Genomic DNA, 25,717 nt, shown 5'->3' with positions numbered 1-25,717 from the left:
ACGCCATATACAGTATACAGCCTGTAACTCATATACAGCCTGTACCCCATATACAATATACAGCCTGTAACCCATATACAGTATACAACCCGTACCCCATATACAGTATACAGCCTATACCCCATATACAGCCTGTAACCCATATACAGCCTGTAACCCATATACAGTCTGTAACTCATATACAGCCTGTACCCCATATACAATATACAGCCTGTAACCCATATACAGTATACAGCCTGTACCCCATATACAGTATACAGCCTATACCCCATATACAGCCTGTAACCCATATACAGCCTGTAACCCATATACAGCCTGTAACTCATATACAGCCTGTAACCCATATACAGTATACAGCCTGTACCCCATATACAGTATACAGCCTGTAACCCATATACAGCCTGTAACCCATATACAGTATACAGCCTGTAACTCATATACAGTATACAGCCTGTAACTCATATACAGCCTGTAACCCATATAAAGTATACAGCCTCTAACCCATATACAGTATACAGTCTATACCCCATATACAGCCTGTAACCCATATACAGTATACAGCCTGTACCCCATATACAGTATACAGTCTATACCCCATATACAGCCTGTAACCCATATACAGTATACAGCCTGTACCCCATATACAGTATACAGTCTATACCCCATATACAGCCTGTAACCCATATACAATATACAGCCTGTAACCCATATACAGCCTGTAACCCATATACAGTATACAGCCTCTAACCCAAATACAGTATACAGCCTGTACCCCATATACAGCCTGTAACCCATATACAGTATACAGCCTCTAACCCATATACAGTATACAGCCTGTAACTCATATACAGCCTGTAACCCATATAAAGTATACAGCCTCTAACCCATATACAGTATCAGCCTGTACCCCATATACAGTATACAGCCTGTAACCCATATACAGCCTGTAACTCATATACAGCCTGTAACCCATATACAGCCTGTAACCCATATACAGCCTGTAACCCATATACAGTATACAGCCTGTAACCCATATACAATATACAGCCTGTAACCCATATACAATATACAGCCTGTAACCCATATACAATATACAGCCTGTAACCCATATACAGTATACAGCCTCTAACCCATATACAGTATACAACCCGTACCCCATATACAGTATACAGCCTGTAACCCATATACAGCCTGTAACTCATATACAGCCTGTAACCCATATACAGCCTGTAACCCATATACAGCCTGTAACCCATATACAGTATACAGCCTGTAACCCATATACAATATACAGCCTGTAACCCATATACAATATACAGCCTGTAACCCATATACAATATACAGCCTGTAACCCATATACAGTATACAGCCTGTGACCCATATACAATATACAGCCTGTAACCCATATACAATATAGAGCCTGTAACCCATATACAGCCTGTAACCCATATACAGCCTGTAACCCATATACAGCCTGTAACCCATATACAGCCTGTAACCCATATACAATATACAGCCTGTAACCCATATACAGCCTGTAACCCATATACAGCCTGTAACCCATATACAATATACAGCCTGTAACCCATATACAATATACAGCCTGTAACCCATATACAGCCTGTAACCCATATACAATATACAGCCTGTAACCCATATACAATATACAGCCTGTAACCCATATACAGACTGTAACCCATATACAGCCTGTAAACCATGTACAATATAGAGCCTGTAACCCATATACAATATAGAGCCTGTAACCCATATACAATATACAGCCTGTAACCCATATACAATATACAGCCTGTAACCCATATACAGCCTGTAACCCATTTACAGTATACAGCCTGTACCCCATGTACAGCCTGTAACCCATATACAGCCTGTAACCCATATACAGCCTGTAACCCATATTTAGCCTGTAACTCATATACAGCCTGTAACCCATATACAGTATACAGCCTGTACCCCATATACAGTATACAGCCTGTAACCCATATACAGCCTGTAACCCATATACAGTATACAGCCTGTAACTCATATACAGTATACAGCCTGTAACCCATATACAGCCTGTATTTAGCCTGTAACTCATATACAGCCTGCGCCGACAGAGATGGCCGCCTCGCTTCGCGTTCCTAGGAAACTATGCAGTTTTTTGTTTTTTTACGTGTTATTTCTTACATTAGTACCCCAGGTCATCTTAGGTTTCATTACATACAGTCGAGAAGAACTACTGAATATAAGATCAGCGTCAACTCACCATCAGTACGACCAAGAATATGTTTTCCGCGACGCGGATCCTGTGTTCTGCCTTACAAACAGGACAACGGAATGGATCGCATGCAGCGACCCAAGGAAACGACTCCGAAAAAGAGGGAAACGCGGCGGTGTTCTGGTCAGACTCCGAAAAAGGGCACATCGCGCACCACTTCCCAGTATTCTTCTTGCCAATGTCCAGTCTCTCGACAACAAGGTTGATGAAATCCGAGCAAGGGTGGCATTCCAGAGGGACATCAGAGACTGCAACGTTCTTTGCTTTACGGAGACATGGCTTACTGGGAAAACGCTATCCAGGGCGGTACAGCCAACGGGTTTCTCCACGCATCGCGCCGACAGAAACAAACATCTCTCTGGTAAGAAGAGTGGAGGGGGCGTATGCCTCATGACTAACGGGACATGGTGTGATGAAGGAAACATACAGGAACTCAAATCCTTCTGTTCACCTGATTTAGAATTCCTCACAATCAAATGTAGACCGCATTATCTTCCAAGAGAATTCTCTTCGATTATAATCACAGCCGTATATATCCCCCCAAAGCAGACACATCGATGGCTCTGAACGAACTTTATTTAACTCTTTGCAAACTGGAAAACATTTATCCGGAGGCTGCATTCATTGTAGCTGGGGATTTTAACAAAGCCAATCTGAAAACAAGACTCCCTAAATTTTATCAGCATATCGATTGCGCAACCAGGGGTGGTAAAACCTTGGATCACTGTTACTCTAACTTCCGCGACGCATATAAGGCCCTGCCCCGCTCCCCTTTCGGAAAAGCTGACCACGACTCCATTTTGCTGATCCCTGCCTACAGGCAGAAATTAAAACAAGAGGCTCCCACGCTGAGGTCTGTCCAACGCTGGTCAGACCAAGCTGACTCTACACTCCAAGACTGCTTCCATCACGTGGACTGGGACATGTTTCGTATTGCGTCAGATGGGAATATTGACGAATACGCTGATTCGGTGTGCGAGTTCATTAGAACGTGCGTCGAAGATGTCGTTCCCATAGCAACGATAAAAACATTCCCTAACCAGAAACCGTGGATTGATGGCAGCATTCGCGTGAAACTGAAAGCGCGAACCACTGCTTTTAATCAGGGCAAGGTGTCTGGCAACATGACTGAATACAAACAGTGCAGCTATTCCCTCCGTAAGGCTATCAAACAAGCTAAGCGTCAGTACAGAGACAAAGTGGAATCTCAATTCAATGGCTCAGACACAAGAGGCATGTGGCAGGGTCTACAGTCAATCACGGACTACAAGAAGAAACCCAGCCCAGTCACGGACCAGGATGTCTTGCTCCCAGGCAGACTAAATAACTTTTTTGCCCGCTTTGAGGACAATACAGTGCCACTGACACGGCCTGCAACGGAAACATGCAGTCTCTCCTTCACTGCAGCCGAGGTGATTAAGACATTTAAACGTGTTAACCCTCGCAAGGCTGCAGGCCCAGACGGCATCCCCAGCCGCGCCCTCCGAGCATGCGCAGACCAGCTGGCCGGTGTGTTTACGGACATATTCAATCAATCCCTATACCAGTCTGCTGTTCCCACATGCTTCAAGAGGGCCACCATTGTTCCTGTTCCCAAGAAAGCTAAGGTAACTGAGCTAAACGACTACCGCCCGTAGCACTCACTTCCGTCATCATGAAGTGCTTTGAGAGACTAGTCAAGGACCATATCACCTCCACCCTACCTGACACCCTAGACCCACTCCAATTTGCTTACCGCCCAAATAGGTCCACAGACGATGCAATCTCAACCACACTGCACACTGCCCTAACCCACCTGGACAAGAGGAATACCTATGTGAGAATGCTGTTCATCGACTACAGCTCGGCATTCAACACCATAGTACCCTCCAAGCTCGTCATCAAGCTCGAGACCCTGGGTCTCGATCCCGCCCTGTGCAACTGGGTACTGGACTTCCTGACGGGCCGCCCCCAGGTGGTGAGGGTAGGCAACAACATCTCCTCCCCGCTGATCCTCAACACGGGGCCCCACAAGGGTGCGTTCTGAGCCCTCTCCTGTACTCCCTGTTCACCCACGACTGCGTGGCCACGCACGCCTCCAACTCAATCATCAAGTTTGCGGACGACACAACAGTGGTAGGCTTGATTACCAACAACGACGAGACGGCCTACAGGGAGGAGGTGAGGGCCCTTGGAGTGTGGTGTCAGGAAAATAAACTCACACTCAACGTCAACAAAACTAAGGAGATGATTGTGGACTTCAGGAAACAGCAGAGGGAACACCCCCCTATCCACATCGATGGAACAGTAGTGGAGAGGGTAGCTAGTTTTAAGTTCCTCGGCATACACATCACAGACAAACTGAATTGGTCCACTCACACTGACAGCGTCGTGAAGAAGGCGCAGCAGCGCCTATTCAACCTCAGGAGGCTGAAGAAATTCGGCTTGTCACCAAAAGCACTCACAAACTTCTACAGATGCACAATCGAGAGCATCCTGGCGGGCTGTATCACCGCCTGGTACGGCAACTGCTCCGCCCTCAACCGTAAGGCTCTCCAGAGGGTAGTGAGGACTGCACAACGCATCACCGGGGGCAAACTACCTGCCCTCCAGGACACCTACACCACCCGTTGTTACAGGAAGGCCATAAAGATCATCAAGGACATCAACCACCCGAACCACTGCCTGTTCACCCCGCTATCATCCAGAAGGCGAGGTCAGTACAGGTGCATCAAAGCTGGGACCGAGAGACTGAAAAACAGCTTCTATCTCAAGGCCATCAGACTGTTAAATAGCCACCACTAACATTGAGTGGCTGCTGCCAACACACTGTCATTGACACTGACCCAACTCCAGCCATTTTAATAATGGGAATTGATGGGAAATGATGTAAATATATCACTAGCCACTTTAAACAATGCTACCTTATATAATGTTACTTACCCTACATTATTCATCTCATATGCATATGTATATACTGTACTCTACAACATCGACTGCATCCTTATGTAACACATGTATCACTAGCCACTTTAACTATGCCACTTTGTTTACTTTGTCTACACACTCATCTCATATGTATATACTGTACTCGATACCATCTACTGTATGCTGCTCTGTACCATCACTCATTCATATATCCTTATGTACATGTTCCTTATCCCCTTACACTGTGTATAAGACAGTAGTTTTGGAATTGTTAGTTAGATTACTTGTTGGTTATCACTGCATTGTCGGAACTAGAAGCACAAGCATTTCGCTACACTCGCATTAACATCTGCTAACCATGTGTATGTGACAAATAAAATTTGATTTGATTTTTTGAACCCATATACAGCCTGTAACTAATATACAGCCTGTAACCCATATACAGTATACAGCCTGTAACCCATATACAGTATACAGCCTGTACCCCATATACAGTATACAGCCTGTAACCCATATACAGCCTGTAACTCATATACAGCCTGTAACCCATATACACTATACAGCCTGTACCCCATATACAGTATACAGCCTGTAACCCATATACAGCCTGTAACCCATATACAGTATACAGCCTGTAACTCATATACAGTATACAGCCTGTAACTCATACACAGCCTGTACCCCATATACAATATACAGCCTGTAACCCATATACAGTATACAGCCTGTACCCCATATACAGTATACAGCCTATACCCCATATACAGCCTGTAACCCATATACAATATACAGCCTGTAACCCATATACAGCCTGTAACCCATATACAGTATACAGCCTCTAACCCAAATACAGTATACAGCCTGTACCTCATATACAGCCTGTAACCCATATACAGTATACAGCCTCTAACCCATATACAGTATACAGCCTGTAACCCATATACAATATACAGCCTGTAACCCATATACAGCCTGTAACGCATATGCAGCCTGTAACCCATATACAGTATAGAGCCTGTAACCCATATACAATATACAGCCTGTAACCCATATACAGCCTGTAACCCATATACAGTATAGAGCCTGTAACCCATATACAATATACAGCCTGTAACCCATATACAATATTCAGCCTGTACCCCATATACAGTATACAGCCTGTAACCCATATACAGCCTGTAACCCATATACAGTATCCAGCCTGTAACCCATATACAGTATACAGCCTGTAACCCATATAAAATATACAGCCTGTAACCCATATACAGCCTGTAACCCATATACAGTATACAGCCTGTAACCCATATACAGCCTATAGCCCATATACAGTATACAGCCTGTAACCCATATACAATATACAGCCTGTAACCCATATACAGTATACAGCCTGTAACCCATATACAGCCTGTAACTCATATACAGCCTGTAACCCATATACACTATACAGCCTGTACCCCATATACAGTATACAGCCTGTAACCCATATACAGCCTGTAACCCATATACAGTATACAGCCTGTAACTCATATACAGTATACAGCCTGTAACTCATACACAGCCTGTACCCCATATACAATATACAGCCTGTAACCCATATACAGTATACAGCCTGTACCCCATATACAGTATACAGCCTATACCCCATATACAGCCTGTAACCCATATACAATATACAGCCTGTAACCCATATACAGCCTGTAACCCATATACAGTATACAGCCTCTAACCCAAATACAGTATACAGCCTGTACCTCATATACAGCCTGTAACCCATATACAGTATACAGCCTCTAACCCATATACAGTATACAGCCTGTAACCCATATACAATATACAGCCTGTAACCCATATACAGCCTGTAACGCATATGCAGCCTGTAACCCATATACAGTATAGAGCCTGTAACCCATATACAATATACAGCCTGTAACCCATATACAGCCTGTAACCCATATACAGTATAGAGCCTGTAACCCATATACAATATACAGCCTGTAACCCATATACAATATTCAGCCTGTACCCCATATACAGTATACAGCCTGTAACCCATATACAGCCTGTAACCCATATACAGTATCCAGCCTGTAACCCATATACAGTATACAGCCTGTAACCCATATAAAATATACAGCCTGTAACCCATATACAGCCTGTAACCCATATACAGTATACAGCCTGTAACCCATATACAGCCTATAGCCCATATACAGTATACAGCCTGTAACCCATATACAATATACAGCCTGTAACCCATATACAGTATACAGCCTGTAACCCATATACAATATACAGCCTGTAACCCATATACAGCCTGTAACCCATATACAGCCTGTAACCCATATACAGTATACAGCCTGTAACCCATATACAGCCTGTAACCCATATACAGCCTGTAACCCATATACAGCCTGTAACCCATATACAGTATACAGCCTGTAACCCATATACAATATACATCCTGTAACCCATGTACAATATACAGCCTTTAACCCATATACAGCCTGTAACCCATATGCAGCCTGTAACCCACATACAGTATAGAGCCTGTAACCCATATACAATATACAGCCTGTAACCCATATACAGCCTGTAACCCATATACAATATACAGCCTGTAACCCATATACAATATACAGCCTGTAACCCATATGCAATATACAGCCTGTAACCCATATACAGTCTGTAACTCATATACAGCCTGTAACCCATATACAGCCTGTAACTCATATTCAGCCTGTAACCCATATACAATATACAGCCTGTAACCCATATACAATATACAGCCTGTAACCCATATACAATATACAGCCTGTAACCCATATACAATATACAGCCTGTAACCCATATACAGTCTGTAACTCATATACAGCCTGTAACCCATATACAGCTTGTAACCCATATACAGTATACAGCCTATAACCCATATACAGTATACAGCCTGTAACCCATATACAATATACAGCCTGTAACCCATATTCAGTATACAGCCTGTAACCCCTATGCAGTATACCGCCTGTAACCCATATATAGCCTGTAACCCATATACAGTATACAGCCTGTAACCCATATACAATATACAGCCTGTAACCCATATACAGCCTGTAACGCATATACAGCCTGTAACCCATATACAGTATACAGCCTGTAACCCATATACAATATACAGCCTGTAACCCATATACAGCCTGTAACCCATATACAGTATACAGCCTGTAACCCATATACAATATACACCCTGTAACCCATATACAATATACAGCCTGTAACCCATATACAGCCTGTAACCCATATGCAGCCTGTAACCCATATACAGTATAGAGCCTGTAACCCATATACAATATACAGCCTGTAACCCATATACAGCCTGTAACCCATATACAGTATAGAGCCTGTAACCCATATACAATATACAGCCTGTAACCCATATACAATATTCAGCCTGTACCCCATATACAGTATACAGCCTGTAACCCATATACAGCCTGTAACCCATATACAGTATCCAGCCTGTAACCCATATACAGTATACAGCCTGTAACCCATATAAAATATACAGCCTGTAACCCATATACAGCCTGTAACCCATATACAGTATACAGCCTGTAACCCATATACAGCCTATAGCCCATATACAGTATACAGCCTGTAACCCATATACAATATACAGCCTGTAACCCATATACAGTATACAGCCTGTAACCCATATACAATATACAGCCTGTAACCCATATACAGCCTGTAACCCATATACAGCCTGTAACCCATATACAGTATACAGCCTGTAACCCATATACAGCCTGTAACCCATATACAGCCTGTAACCCATATACAGCCTGTAACCCATATACAGTATACAGCCTGTAACCCATATACAATATACATCCTGTAACCCATGTACAATATACAGCCTTTAACCCATATACAGCCTGTAACCCATATGCAGCCTGTAACCCACATACAGTATAGAGCCTGTAACCCATATACAATATACAGCCTGTAACCCATATACAGCCTGTAACCCATATACAATATACAGCCTGTAACCCATATACAATATACAGCCTGTAACCCATATGCAATATACAGCCTGTAACCCATATACAGTCTGTAACTCATATACAGCCTGTAACCCATATACAGCCTGTAACTCATATTCAGCCTGTAACCCATATACAATATACAGCCTGTAACCCATATACAATATACAGCCTGTAACCCATATACAATATACAGCCTGTAACCCATATACAATATACAGCCTGTAACCCATATACAGTCTGTAACTCATATACAGCCTGTAACCCATATACAGCTTGTAACCCATATACAGTATACAGCCTATAACCCATATACAGTATACAGCCTGTAACCCATATACAATATACAGCCTGTAACCCATATTCAGTATACAGCCTGTAACCCCTATGCAGTATACCGCCTGTAACCCATATATAGCCTGTAACCCATATACAGTATACAGCCTGTAACCCATATACAATATACAGCCTGTAACCCATATACAGCCTGTAACGCATATACAGCCTGTAACCCATATACAGTATACAGCCTGTAACCCATATACAATATACAGCCTGTAACCCATATACAGCCTGTAACCCATATACAGCCTGTAACCCATATACAGCCTGTAACCCATATACAGCCTGTAACCCATATACAGCCTGTAACCCATATACAATATACAGCCTGTAACCAATATACAGCCTGTAACCCATATAGAGTATACAGCCTGTAACTCATATACAATATACAGCCTGTAACCCATATACAATATTCAGCCTGTACCCCATATACAGTATACAGCCTGTAACCCATATACAGTATACAGCCTGTAACCCATATACAGCCTGTAACCCATATACAGTATACAGCCTGTAACCCATATACAATATACACCCTGTAACCCATATACAATATACAGCCTGTAACCCATATACAGCCTGTAACCCATATGCAGCCTGTAACCCATATACAGTATAGAGCCTGTAACCCATATACAATATACAGCCTGTAACCCATATACAGCCTGTAACCCATATACAGTATAGAGCCTGTAACCCATATACAATATACAGCCTGTAACCCATATACAATATTCAGCCTGTACCCCATATACAGTATACAGTCTGTAACCCATATACAGCCTGTAACCCATATACAGTATCCAGCCTGTAACCCATATACAGTATACAGCCTGTAACCCATATAAAATATACAGCCTGTAACCCATATACAGCCTGTAACCCATATACAGTATACAGCCTGTAACCCATATACAGCCTATAGCCCATATACAGTATACAGCCTGTAACCCATATACAATATACAGCCTGTAACCCATATACAGTATACAGCCTGTAACCCATATACAATATACAGCCTGTAACCCATATACAGCCTGTAACCCATATACAGCCTGTAACCCATATACAGCCTGTAACCCATATACAGTATACAGCCTGTAACCCATATACAGCCTGTAACCCATATACAGCCTGTAACCCATATACAGCCTGTAACCCATATACAGCCTGTAACCCATATACAGTATACAGCCTGTAACCCATATACAATATACATCCTGTAACCCATGTACAATATACAGCCTTTAACCCATATACAGCCTGTAACCCATATGCAGCCTGTAACCCACATACAGTATAGAGCCTGTAACCCATATACAATATACAGCCTGTAACCCATATACAGCCTGTAACCCATATACAATATACAGCCTGTAACCCATATACAATATACAGCCTGTAACCCATATGCAATATACAGCCTGTAACCCATATACAGTCTGTAACTCATATACAGCCTGTAACCCATATACAGCCTGTAACTCATATTCAGCCTGTAACCCATATACAATATACAGCCTGTAACCCATATACAATATACAGCCTGTAACCCATATACAATATACAGCCTGTAACCCATATACAATATACAGCCTGTAACCCATATACAGTCTGTAACTCATATACAGCTTGTAACCCATATACAGTATACAGCCTATAACCCATATACAGTATACAGCCTGTAACCCATATACAATATACAGCCTGTAACCCATATTCAGTATACAGCCTGTAACCCATATGCAGTATACCGCCTGTAACCCATATATAGCCTGTAACCCATATACAGTATACAGCCTGTAACCCATATACACTATACAGCCTGTAACCCATATACAGCCTGTAACCCATATACAGTATACAGCCTGTAACCCATATACAATATACACCCTGTAACCCATATACAATATACAGCCTGTAACCCATATACAGCCTGTAACCCATATGCAGCCTGTAACCCATATACAGTATAGAGCCTGTAACCCATATACAATATACAGCCTGTAACCCATATACAGCCTGTAACCCATATACAGTATAGAGCCTGTAACCCATATACAATATACAGCCTGTAACCCATATACAATATTCAGCCTGTACCCCATATACAGTATACAGTCTGTAACCCATATACAGCCTGTAACCCATATACAGTATCCAGCCTGTAACCCATATACAGTATACAGCCTGTAACCCATATAAAATATACAGCCTGTAACCCATATACAGCCTGTAACCCATATACAGTATACAGCCTGTAACCCATATACAGCCTATAGCCCATATACAGTATACAGCCTGTAACCCATATACAATATACAGCCTGTAACCCATATACAGTATACAGCCTGTAACCCATATACAATATACAGCCTGTAACCCATATACAGCCTGTAACCCATATACAGCCTGTAACCCATATACAGCCTGTAACCCATATACAGTATACAGCCTGTAACCCATATACAGCCTGTAACCCATATACAGCCTGTAACCCATATACAGCCTGTAACCCATATACAGCCTGTAACCCATATACAGTATACAGCCTGTAACCCATATACAATATACATCCTGTAACCCATGTACAATATACAGCCTTTAACCCATATACAGCCTGTAACCCATATGCAGCCTGTAACCCACATACAGTATAGAGCCTGTAACCCATATACAATATACAGCCTGTAACCCATATACAGCCTGTAACCCATATACAATATACAGCCTGTAACCCATATACAATATACAGCCTGTAACCCATATGCAATATACAGCCTGTAACCCATATACAGTCTGTAACTCATATACAGCCTGTAACCCATATACAGCCTGTAACTCATATTCAGCCTGTAACCCATATACAATATACAGCCTGTAACCCATATACAATATACAGCCTGTAACCCATATACAATATACAGCCTGTAACCCATATACAATATACAGCCTGTAACCCATATACAGTCTGTAACTCATATACAGCTTGTAACCCATATACAGTATACAGCCTATAACCCATATACAGTATACAGCCTGTAACCCATATACAATATACAGCCTGTAACCCATATTCAGTATACAGCCTGTAACCCATATGCAGTATACCGCCTGTAACCCATATATAGCCTGTAACCCATATACAGTATACAGCCTGTAACCCATATACAATATACAGCCTGTAACCCATATACAGCCTGTAACGCATATACAGCCTGTAACCCATATACAGTATACAGCCTGTAACCCATATACAATATACAGCCTGTAACCCATATACAGTATACAGCCTGTAACCCATGTACAATATACAGCCTGTAACCCATATACAGCCTGTAACTCATATACAGCCTGTAACCCATATACAGTATACAGCCTGTAACCCATATACAGCCTGTAACCCATATACAGTATACAGCCTGTAACCCATATACAGCCTGTAACCCATATACAGCCTGTAACCCATATACAGCCTGTAACCCATATACAATATACAGCCTGTAACCCATATACAGTATACAGCCTGTACCCCATATACAGTATACAGCCTGTAACCAATATACAGTATACCGCCTGTAACCCATATACAGCCTGTAACCCATATACAGTATACAGCCTGTAACCCATATACAGTATACAGCCTGTAACCCATATACAATATACAGCCTGTACCCCATATACAATATTCAGCCTGTAACCCATATACAATATACAGCCTGTAACCCATATACAGTATACAGCCTGTAACCCATATACAATATAGACCCTATAACCCATATACAATATACAGCCTGTAACCCATATACAGCCTGTAACCCATATACAGTATAGAGCCTGTAACCCATGTACAATATACAGCCTGTAACCCATATACAGCCTGTAACCCATATACAGTATAGAGCCTGTAACCCATATACAATATACAGCTTGTAACCCATATACAATATTCAGCCTGTACCCCATATACAGTATACAGCCTGTAACCCATATACAGCCCTTAACCCATGTACAGTATCCAGCCTGTAACCCATATACAGTATACAGCCTGTAACCCATATAAAATATACAGCCTGTAACCCATATACAGCCTGTAACCCATATACAGTATACAGCCTGTAACCCATATACAGCCTATAGCCCATATACAGTATACAGCCTGTAACCCATATACAATATACAGCCTGTAACCCATATACAGTATACAGCCTGTAACCCATATACAATATACAGCCTGTAACCCATATACAGCCTGTAACCCATATACAGCCTGTAACCCATATACAGTATACAGCCTGTAACCCATATACAGCCTGTAACCCATATACAGCCTGTAACCCATATACAGTATACAGCCTGTAACCCATATACAATATACATCCTGTAACCCATGTACAATATACAGCCTTTAACCCATATACAGCCTGTAACCCATATGCAGCCTGTAACCCACATACAGTATAGAGCCTGTAACCCATATACAATATACAGCCTGTAACCCATATACAGCCTGTAACCCATATACAATATACAGCCTGTAACCCATATACAATATACAGCCTGTAACCCATATGCAATATACAGCCTGTAACCCATATACAGTCTGTAACTCATATACAGCCTGTAACCCATATACAGCCTGTAACTCATATTCAGCCTGTAACCCATATACAATATACAGCCTGTAACCCATATACAATATACAGCCTGTAACCCATATACAATATACAGCCTGTAACCCATATACAGTCTGTAACTCATATACAGCCTGTAACCCATATACAGCTTGTAACCCATATACAGTATACAGCCTATAACCCATATACAGTATACAGCCTGTAACCCATATACAATATACAGCCTGTAACCCATATTCAGTATACAGCCTGTAACCCATATGCAGTATACCGCCTGTAACCCATATATAGCCTGTAACCCATATACAGTATACAGCCTGTAACCCATATACAATATACAGCCTGTAACCCATATACAGCCTGTAACGCATATACAGCCTGTAACCCATATACAGTATACAGCCTGTAACCCATATACAATATACAGCCTGTAACCGATATACAGTATACAGCCTGTAACCCATGTACAATATACAGCCTGTAACCCATATACAGCCTGTAACTCATATACAGCCTGTAACCCATATACAGTATACAGCCTGTAACCCATATACAGCCTGTAACCCATATACAGTATACAGCCTGTAACCCATATACAGCCTGTAACCCATATACAGCCTGTAACCCATATACAGCCTGTAACCCATATACAATATACAGCCTGTAACCCATATACAGTATACAGCCTGTACCCCATATACAGTATACAGCCTGTAACCAATATACAGTATACCGCCTGTAACCCATATACAGCCTGTAACCCATATACAGTATACAGCCTGTAACCCATATACAGTATACAGCCTGTAACCCATATACAATATACAGCCTGTACCCCATATACAATATTCAGCCTGTAACCCATATACAATATACAGCCTGTAACCCATATACAGCCTGTAACCCATATACAGCCTGTAACCCATATACAGCCTGTAACCCATATACAGTATAGAGCCTGTAACCCATATACAATATACAGCCTGTACCCCATATACAGCCTGTAACTCATATACAGTATAGAGCCTGTAACCCATATACAATATACAGCCTGTAACCCATATACAGCCTGTAACCCATATACAGTATACAGCCTGTAACCCATATACAATATACAGCCTGTAACCCATATACAATATTCAGCCTTTACCCCATATACAGTATACAGCCTGTAACCCATATACAGCCTGTAACCCATATACAGTATCCAGCCTGTAACCCATATACAGTATACAGCCTGTAACCCATATAAAATATACAGCCTGTAACCCATGTACAATATACAGCCTGTAACCCATATACAGCCTGTAACCCATATACAGTATACAGCCTGTAACCCATATACAGCCTATAGCCCATATACAGTATACAGCCTGTAACCCATATACAATATACAGCCTGTAACCCATATACAGCCTGTAACTCATATACAGCCTGTAACCCATATACAGCCTGTAACCCATATACAGCCTGTAACCCATATACAGCCTGTAACCCATATACAATATACAGCCTGTAACCCATATACAGCCTGTAACCCATATACAGCCTGTAACCCATATACAGCCTGTAACCCATATACAATATACAGCCTGTAACCAATATACAGCCTGTAACCCATATAGAGTATACAGCCTGTAACCCATATACAATATACAGCCTGTAACCCATATACAATATTCAGCCTGTACCCCATATACAGTATACAGCCTGTAACCCATATACAGTATACAGCCTGTAACCCATATACAGCCTGTAACCCATATACAGTATACAGCCTGTAACCCATATACAATATAGACCCTATAACCCATATACAATATACAGCCTGTAACCCATATACAGCCTGTAACCCATATACAGTATAGAGCCTGTAACCCATGTACAATATACAGCCTGTAACCCATATACAGCCTGTAACCCATATACAGTATAGAGCCTGTAACCCATATACAATATACAGCTTGTAACCCATATACAATATTCAGCCTGTACCCCATATACAGTATACAGCCTGTAACCCATATACAGCCTGTAACCCATATACAGTATCCAGCCTGTAACCCATATACAGTATACAGCCTGTAACCCATATAAAATATACAGCCTGTAACCCATATACAGCCTGTAACCCATATACAGTATACAGCCTGTAACCCATATACAGCCTATAGCCCATATACAGTATACAGCCTGTAACCCATATACAATATACAGCCTGTAACCCATATACAGCCTGTAACCCATATACAGCCTGTAACCCATATACAGCCTGTAGCCCATATACAGTATACAGCCTGTAACCCATATACAATATACAGCCTGTAACCCATATACAGCCTGTAACCCATATACAGCCTGTAACCCATATACAGTATACAGCCTGTAACCCATATACAGCCTGTAACCCATATACAGCCTGTAACCCATATACAGCCTGTAACCCATATACAGTATACAGCCTGTAACCCATATACAATATACATCCTGTAACCCATATACAATATACAGCCTTTAACCCATATACAGCCTGTAACCCATATGCAGCCTGTAACCCACATACAGTATAGAGCCTGTAACCCATATACAATATACAGCCTGTAACCCATATACAGTATAGAGCCTGTAACCCATATACAATATACAGCCTGTAACCCATATACAGCCTGTAACCCATATACAGTATACGGCCTGTAAAATGGCTGATAAGAGGACGCAGATCGGTCTGCCTTCTGAAAATCCGAGCGAGTAAACTCCCACTGCCATCATTTCGACTTGCTAACATGCAGTCATTGGAAAATAAAATGTATGACCTATGGTTACGATTATCCTACCAACTGGCCACTAAAAACTGTAATATCTTATGTTTCTCTGAGTCGTGGCTGAGCGACGACACGGATAATATAGAGCTGGAGGGATTTTCCATGCATCGGCAGGACAGAGAAGCTACGTCTGGTAAGACGAGGAGTGGGGGTGTCTGTCATTTTGTCAGTAACAGCTGTTGCCCGATGTCTAATATTAAAGAAGTCTAGAGGTATTGCTCGCCTGAGGTAGAGTACCTTATGATAAGCTGTAGACCACACTATCTACCAAGAGAGTAGCCGTCTATTTACCACCACAAACCACTGCTGGCACTAAGACCGCACTCAATTCTATCCTCCTGATTCCTGCTTACAAGCAAAAACTAAAGCAGGAAGTACTAGTGACTCACTCAATACGGAAGTGGTCAGATGACGCAGTTGCTAGGCTACAGGAAGGTTTTGCAGCACAAACTGGAATATGTTCCGGGTTTCATCCAATGACATTGAGGAGTATACCACCTCAGTCATCGGCTTTATCAATAAGTGCATTGACGACGTTGTCCCCACAGTGACCGTACGTACATATCCAAACCAGAAGCCATGTATTACAGGCAACATCTGCATCGAGCTATAGGCTAGAGCTGTCGCTTTCAAGGAGCGGGACACTAATCCGGACACTGAGAAATCCTGCTATGCCCACCGACGAACCATCAAACAGGCAAAGCGTCAATACAGGATCAAGATTGAATCCTACTACACCGGCTCTGACGCTCGTCAGATGTGACAGGGCTTGAAAACTATTACGGACTACAAAGGGAAACCCAGACGTGAGCTGCCCAGCGACACGAGCCTACCAGACGAGCTAAATGACGTTTATGCTCGCGTCGAGGCAAACAACACTGAAGCATGCGCGAGAGCTGTTCTGGATGGCTGTGCCTCGAAGTGAGCAGTTTAAAACTGCATTGTTGGCTTGTAAGTAAGCATTTCACTGTAAGTACTACACCTGTTGTATTCGGCGCATGTGACAAATAACATTTGATTTGATTTGATTTGAAGCCGGCTGGTCGTTCCTTCTATCGGTTCGGTTGTCAGAGACGTGACCCTGTCGTTCAGTCTTTTTGTTCTGTATCTATGGACGAGACCCAGTCATTCAGTCTTTTTGTTCTGTATCTATGGACTCGACCCAGTCGTTCAGTCTTTTTGTTCTGTATCTATGGACACGACCCAGTCGTTTATTCTAAATGTTCTATTGCCATACTGGCTGGCAACGTTCTTATCCCTTGCTTGCTAGCTAGCCAACTACTGCTAACTTAAAGTCATGTCAAACAGTGCAGACAGAATATCAACAGTAAGGTGTTTAACCTGTTTTCTAGTGACATTTATTTGGATACATGCATAACAATGAGTTAATGAGGTGTGATTTCACCTGGCTTAGAAAATGTATTTTTTCATCAGGACACTGTTGTTCAGAGGAGCTAGCCAACAACACAGCCAACAACACAGGCAACAACACAATCACTTCAAACTGAAGCTGGAAAGACTGAAAACTAGCTGCACTTCATTTTGTTTTACCTGTTTTCAATTGATATTTCTTTGTACATATCCATAAAAATGATGCTGATTCATGATTTCGACTGGCTGAGAAATGTTGCCTGTCTGTCTGTCTGCCTGTCTGTCTGCCTGTCTGTCTCATCCCGACACCCGACACGTTCATTACTATGAGACAGATGGAGATCAAATCTGAATATTGAAACTATGTTGCAAATGTCGACGAGACACAGCAAGGTTTATACAAAAACAAAACAAAACAAAACAAACAAAATGTTTGTCTAAAAGAAATATGAGATAATGTCCAGATGTTTTTTATAGTGGAGATCAAGTTTATAAATTGCCTGGCTGGGCTGATGAGACAGTGGATTGCGCAGTCAGATGGAACAGAGTAAATAGGCTTGGTGTGGCTTATGCTTCATTCTCCAGCATGGTGAATGCTGGACTGCTTACTACAATACCTTGTTCTGGTCACTACACTATCCTATATACTATACTACACTACACAACACTACACTATACTATACTACACACTACACTACACTACACTACACTACACTACACTACACTACACAACACTACACTATACAACACAACACAACACAACACAACACAACACAACACAACACAACACAACACAACACTACACTACACTACACAACACTACACTACACTACACTACACTACACTACACTACACTACACTACACCAGGCAGCCGAGCGGAAATGGAGGAAAACTCGCCTCCCTGCGGACCTGGCATCCTTTCACTCCCTCCTCTCTACATTTTCCTCCTCTGTCTCTGCTGCTAAAGCCACTTTCTACCACTCTAAATTCCAAGCATCTGCCTCTAACCCTAAGAAGCTCTTTGCCACCTTCTCCTCCCTCCTGAATCCTCCTCCCCCCCCTCCTCCCTCTCTGCAGATGACTTCGTCAACCATTTTGAAAAGAAGGTCGACGACATCCGATCCTCGTTTGCTAAGTCAAACGACACCACTGGTTCTGCTCACACTGCCCTACCCTGTGCTCTGACCTCTTTCTCCCCTCTCTCTCCAGATGAAATCTCGCGTCTTGTGACGGCCCGGCCGCCCAACAACCTGCCCGCTTGACCCTATCCCCTCCTCTCTTCTCCAGACCATTTCCGGAGACCTTCTCCCTTACCTCACCTCGCTCATCAACTCATCCCTGACCGCTGGCTACGTCCCTTCCGTCTTCAAGAGAGCGAGAGTTGCACCCCTTCTGAAAAAACCTACACTCGATCCCTCCAATGTCAACAACTACAGACCAGTATCCACATTTACATTTACATTTACATTTAAGTCATTTAGCAGACGCTCTTATCCAGAGCGACTTACAAATTGGTGCATTCACCTTATGACATCCAGTGGATCCCTTCTTTCTTTTCTCTCCAAAACTCTTGAACGTGCCGTCCTTGGCCAGCTCTCCCGCTATCTCTCTCAGAATGACCTTCTTGATCCAAATCAGTCAGGTTTCAAGACTAGTCATTCAACTGAGACTGCTCTCCTCTGTATCACGGAGGCGCTCCGCACTGCTAAAGCTAACTCTCTCTCCTCTGCTCTCATCCTTCTAGACCTATCGGCTGCCTTCGATACTGTGAACCATCAGATCCTCCTCTCCACCCTCTCCGAGTTGGGCATCTCCGGCGCGGCCCACGCTTGGATTGCGTCCTACCTGACAGGTCGCTCCTACCAGGTGGCGTGGCGAGAATCTGTCTCCTCACCACGCGCTCTCACCACTGGTGTCCCCCAGGGCTCTGTTCTTGGCCCTCTCCTATTCTCGCTATACACCAAGTCACTTGGCTCTGTCATAACCTCACATGGTCTCTCCTATCATTGCTATGCAGACGACACACAATTAATCTTCTCCTTTCCCCCTTCTGATGACCAGGTGGCGAATCGCATCTCTGCATGTCTGGCAGACATATCAGTGTGGATGACGGATCACCACCTCAAGCTGAACCTCGGCAAGACGGAGCTGCTCTTCCTCCCGGGGAAGGACTGCCCGTTCCATGATCTCGCCATCATGGTTGACAACTCCATTGTGTCCTCCTCCCAGACCGCTAAGAACCTTGGCGTGATCCTGGACAACACCCTGTCGTTCTCAACTAACATCAAGGCGGTGGCCCGTTCCTGTAGGTTCATGCTCTACAACATCCGCAGAGTACGACCCTGCCTCACACAGGAAGCGGCGCAGGTCCTAATCCAGGCACTTGTCATCTCCCGTCTGGATTACTGCAACTCGCTGTTGGCTGGGCTCCCTGCCTGTGCCATTAAATCCCTACAAGTCATCCAGAACGCCACAGCCCGTCTGGTGTTCAACCTTCCCAAGTTCTCTCACGTCACCCCGCTCCTCCGCTCTCTCCACTGGCTTCCAGTTGAAGCTCGCATCCGCTACAAGACCATGGTGCTTGCCTACGGAGCTGTGAGGGGAACGGCACCTCAGTACCTCCAGGATCTGATCAGGCCCTACACCCAAACAAGGGCACTGCGTTCATCCACCTCTGGCCTGCTCGCCTCCCTACCACTGAGGAAGTACAGTTCCCGCTCAGCCCAGTCAAAACTGTTCGCTGCCCTGGCCCCCCAATGGTGGAACAAACTCCCTCACGACGCCAGGACAGCGGAGTCAATCACCACCTTCCGGAGACACCTGAAACCCCACCTCTTTAAGGAATACCTTGGATAGGATAAAGTAATCCTTCTCACCCCCCCTTAAAAGATTTAGATGCACTATTGTAAAGTGGCTGTTCCACTGGATGTCATAAAGTGAATGCACCAATTTGTAAGTCGCTCTGGATAAGAGCGTCTGCTAAATGACTTAAATGTAAATGTAAATGTACACTACACAACACTACACTACACAACACTACACTACACTACACTACACTACACTACACTACACTACACTACACTACACTACACTACACTACACTACACTACACTACACTACACTACACTACACTAAACATTAATACATTAATGGCACTATAACGGTGACAGACGGTGCCCACAAGCTGTTAGGGCCTACATAAAGCTGTCCCAACAGCAGAGTCCCAACACCTTACCACTGTTACACCTGGCTATCAAAGGAGCCTTGTCTGGCAGTGAAACAATTAATTCAGCCTCACGTCTTTTAAATAAGCATAGCTGATATGGCTGACTTGCTTAAACAAATGTGGTTTCTACTGACAATGGAGATGTACAAACTATGGCATAAGGGAGTGATTAGAGGCAATCCGTAATTTCGGTTAAGACATCAATGAGCAAGTCGACAGCGGACGTAGTCAATATAATTCCCTGTACACCAAGTCAGAAGCGTAGGATAAATAAAGGGGGCATATAAGCACACAATGAAAACTTTTACATTATTCGATGATTACAGTTCTCTAAAACAGGCTATAGGCTACATGCACATCACCCAGTCAGAACAGTAGGTTGTAATAAGGGGGAAAGGGACCACATTATTAGGGTGAGGCACATTGGCTACTAACAGCTTCCTACACAACATACACTTAGTATTACTTTCTTAGCTACAGTATACATAAGCTTTGTCATCAAAGTCTGGCATTTTGTGGTTTTATGGTGCTTTCAAGACAACTGGGTACTCGAAGAAAAACAAGGTTGAAAAATTTGCACAATTGGCCCAGCGTTATCTGGAGTAGAGTCTTATAGAGTCTTAGAGTCTTATACAAATAAGAATTTGTATAATCTATAATTTATCTTCATTGTTTATCTTCATATGACAAGGATTGAAAAGGATTAGCCAGTATATCGTGAAATTGATCATAATGATGACTGCTAGCTGAGATTTTAAAAGGATGATGTTGACATGATTGGTCCAATCAAAGCTACTGTAGATATAACGTGATTTGAATTTATTTTTATCTGTGGCCACAGACCTTGAGCCTTCTTGGATGGCCACCTCTAACGTAACTCTACAGCAGCACCCAAGGGACTTGAATCTTTGAGCTCTCCCCTTAGATTTAGCAGAAAGGGAGAGACTATAGACTGGTATCTTCAGGGGGGTAGAGACTATAGACTGGTATCATCAGGAGGGTAGAGACTATAGACTGGTATCATCAGGAGGGTAGAGACTATAGACTGGTATCATCAGGAGGGTAGAGACTATAGACTGGTATCATCAGGAGGGACTAGAGACATCAGGAGGGTAGACTGGGTATCATCAGGAGGGTAGACTATAGACTGGTATCATCAGGTGGGTAGAGACTATAGACTGGTATCATCAGGAGGGTAGAGACTATAGACTGGTATCATCAGGAGGGTAGAGACTATAGACTGGTATCATCAGGAGGGTAGAGACTATAGACTGGTATCATCAGGAGGGTAGAGACTATAGACTGGTATCATCAGGAGGGTAGACTATAGACTGGTATCATCAGGAGGGTAGAGACTATAGACTGGTATCATCAGGAGGGTGGAGACTATAGACTGGTATCATCAGGAGGGTAGAGACTATAGACTGGTATCATCAGGAGGGTAGAGACTATAGACTGGTATCATCAGGAGGGTAGAGACTATAGACTGGTATCATCAGGAGGGTAGACTATAGACTGGTATCATCAGGAGGGTAGAGACTATAGACTGGTATCATCAGGAGGGTGGAGACTATAGACTGGTATCATCAGGAGGGTAGAGACTATAGACTGGTATCATCAGGAGGGTAGAGACTATAGACTGGTATCATCAGGAGGGTAGAGACTATAGACTGGTATCATCAGGAGGGTAGACTATAGACTGGTATCATCAGGAGGGTAGAGACTATAGACTGGTATCATCAGGAGGGTATAGACAATAGACTGGTATCATCAGGAGGGTAGAGACTATAGACTGGTATCATCAGGAGGGTAGAGACTATAGACTGGTATCATCAGGAGGGTATAGACAATAGACTGGTATCATCAGGAGGGTATAGACTATAGACTGGTATCATCAGGAGGGTAGAGACTATAGACTGGTATCATCATGAGGGTAGTATTAGATTTGCTAACTTCTTAGTAATGACTCGGGACGTCGGTTTTGATAAGAAAGCTTCTTTTAGTAAGAATACTTGTTTATGTTACATTTAACATCAATGGTTGTGGTACAGAGCAATGCAGGTAAAATGCTGTCGGAAAGTCAGCTACAATCACCCAACACCTGCACATAATTGGCGCGTTATCACTCATTCCTCTCGCAAGGCATTCTGGGACTTGCAGTCAAAAAAGCATAATTCAACACAACCCAATACAATTACATATGCAAATAAATCTAAATAATTATCTCAAATATCTCAGCTCAAAGAATGAACTTAAACATTAACTCAAACACATTAAAGTTACAACAGGTAGAGACTATAGACTGGTATCATCAGTCTGAGTTAAGTAGAATTTAACATTAGCAAATCACACGACTGCGAGGCGTGGCTTCAAATGGATACACGACAAGTCGGGGGCGGGTTAACGGAAGGTGCTGTTGGAGATGATTGGTAGATGAAGCCGATTAAGACAATGCCTACGCAGCGAAGTCTTTCTATTTGCTAACGAAGGTCAAGTTTGACACGTCGGTCCACCAGACTCTTCTGGACAGAAGTGTCTGGGAACGAAATGAGTTATTGACAGTTACACTTCTGTTTTTCACATGCATAGTATCTGTCTGACTGACCGTCGTGACATGGTGAGGTCTGATCCACTGTCAGCTGATATGAGTGTGGGTGCAAACTGATAGAGTAGGAGGAGGTGTGTGTGTGTGTGTGTGTGTGTGTGTGTGTGTGTGTGTGTGTGTGTGTGTGTGTGTGTGTGTGTGTGTGTGTGTGTGTGTGTGTGTGTGTGTGTGTGTGTGTGTGTGTGCGCGTGCGTGCGCGTGCGTGCGCGCGTGTTAGGGTAAATCACTGGTTCACCTCTATGAGCCTGGGCTGATCTAAAAGGAAACAATTGTTAGAAAACCACAGCTTGCTTAGCAAACTAATCTTCCATGGCTGTGGCTAAACTACAAGGCGACGAGCTCGTGTTACTGTGGACTACATGAGCTGGGAAATTAACACGGCTTAAAATGTTTAGAGCAATGAGATCAGATGAATAACAGTTGTTATTAGAATGTCATTACATTCAGATATATATTCATAAATAAACTACGACATTAAAACATATTGGAAAAAGTGCCTAAAAATAAATACTAAATATAACCGGAAACACAAGATTGAACTTCTATTGAATTAATCTGATACATCTCGGGGATTCTCTGTTTTCTCCCACGCATTGGAGATCAAGTCAAATAAAAAATTGATTTAACCATACAAAAAAATATAATGTAAATAAATAAATTACAAGTTAGAGACTTAGAAAAACTAGGTTTAGTCTAAGACATCGTCGAGAATCACGCTCTCTCGTCTTTCCCGCGCACCGGAGAGCTGCACGCCTGCCGTCGGTCGTCAGCGGTGCTGCGCAGCTCGAGCTGCCCACTTCAGTTCTCGGTGAACCGTCTTTATCAACACCGCATAAAGGCGCACTGTATTGCTAAGTGCTCTCAGTTATTAAATAGAGATGGAGAGCTGTGTGAACATTCCTTATTATGCTGTTATGATTATTAAAATCAGAAAGTCTTAGATCTTACCTAAAGGTTTATGTGTTGTGTTGCCCATTATATCCACTGATGCGTCTCACTGGTTGACAAGTGAATTCTGAATGCAATATATCTTTGTCCATCCATTTATGTATGTCCAATATGGTCTGTCAAAGAGCTACTTATTGGCCTTTTAGTCTGGGTATTTCTGAACCTTTGAACAGCGCTGAGTCTCCTTAAAGAAGCATGGACATTCTCTGTAATGTTATCTCTGCAAGAAATGTGAAGATCAGGCAGGCTGCTCTCTCTCCCTCTCCCTCTCCCCCTCTCCCCCACTCTCTCTACCTCTGTCTCTCTCTCTCTCTCTCTCTCTCTCTCTCTCTCTCTCTCTCTCTCTCTCTCTCTCTCTCTCTCTCTCTCTCTCTCTCTCTCTCTACCTCTCCCTCTCCCTCCCTCTCTCTCTCTCTCTCTCTCTCTCTCTCTCTCTCTCTCTCTCTCTCTCTCTCTCTCTCTCTCTCTCTAAACAGCAGTGCTAACTGGCGCACTGTGCCTCCCCCTCCTCTCTTCAGTATCCTCTCTCTCTCTATC

The 25,717-nt window shown here is 43.0% G+C and overlaps 1 protein-coding gene across 2 annotated transcripts in view; it reads right to left on the bottom strand.

Annotated features, from left to right (window-relative positions):
* Window positions 1-25,441, bottom strand: part of neurl1b (neuralized E3 ubiquitin protein ligase 1B) — a 75,871-nt gene extending 50,430 nt beyond the window's left edge. For both annotated transcript variants that reach the window (XM_046296258.1, XM_046296259.1), the window contains exon 1: window positions 25,181-25,441. In XM_046296258.1, the coding sequence (XP_046152214.1) occupies window positions 25,181-25,208 (28 nt within the window). In that variant the 5' untranslated portion in view covers window positions 25,209-25,441. The remainder of the gene's footprint in view (window positions 1-25,180) is intronic.
* Window positions 25,442-25,717: the final 276 nt, after the last annotated feature.

Source organism: Oncorhynchus gorbuscha, linkage group LG13 (genome assembly GCF_021184085.1).
Source record: "Oncorhynchus gorbuscha isolate QuinsamMale2020 ecotype Even-year linkage group LG13, OgorEven_v1.0, whole genome shotgun sequence".
NCBI lineage: Eukaryota > Metazoa > Chordata > Actinopteri > Salmoniformes > Salmonidae > Oncorhynchus > Oncorhynchus gorbuscha.
The sequence above is the reverse complement of the archived record's forward strand: the minus strand, read 5'-3'. Positions and strand labels throughout refer to the sequence as shown.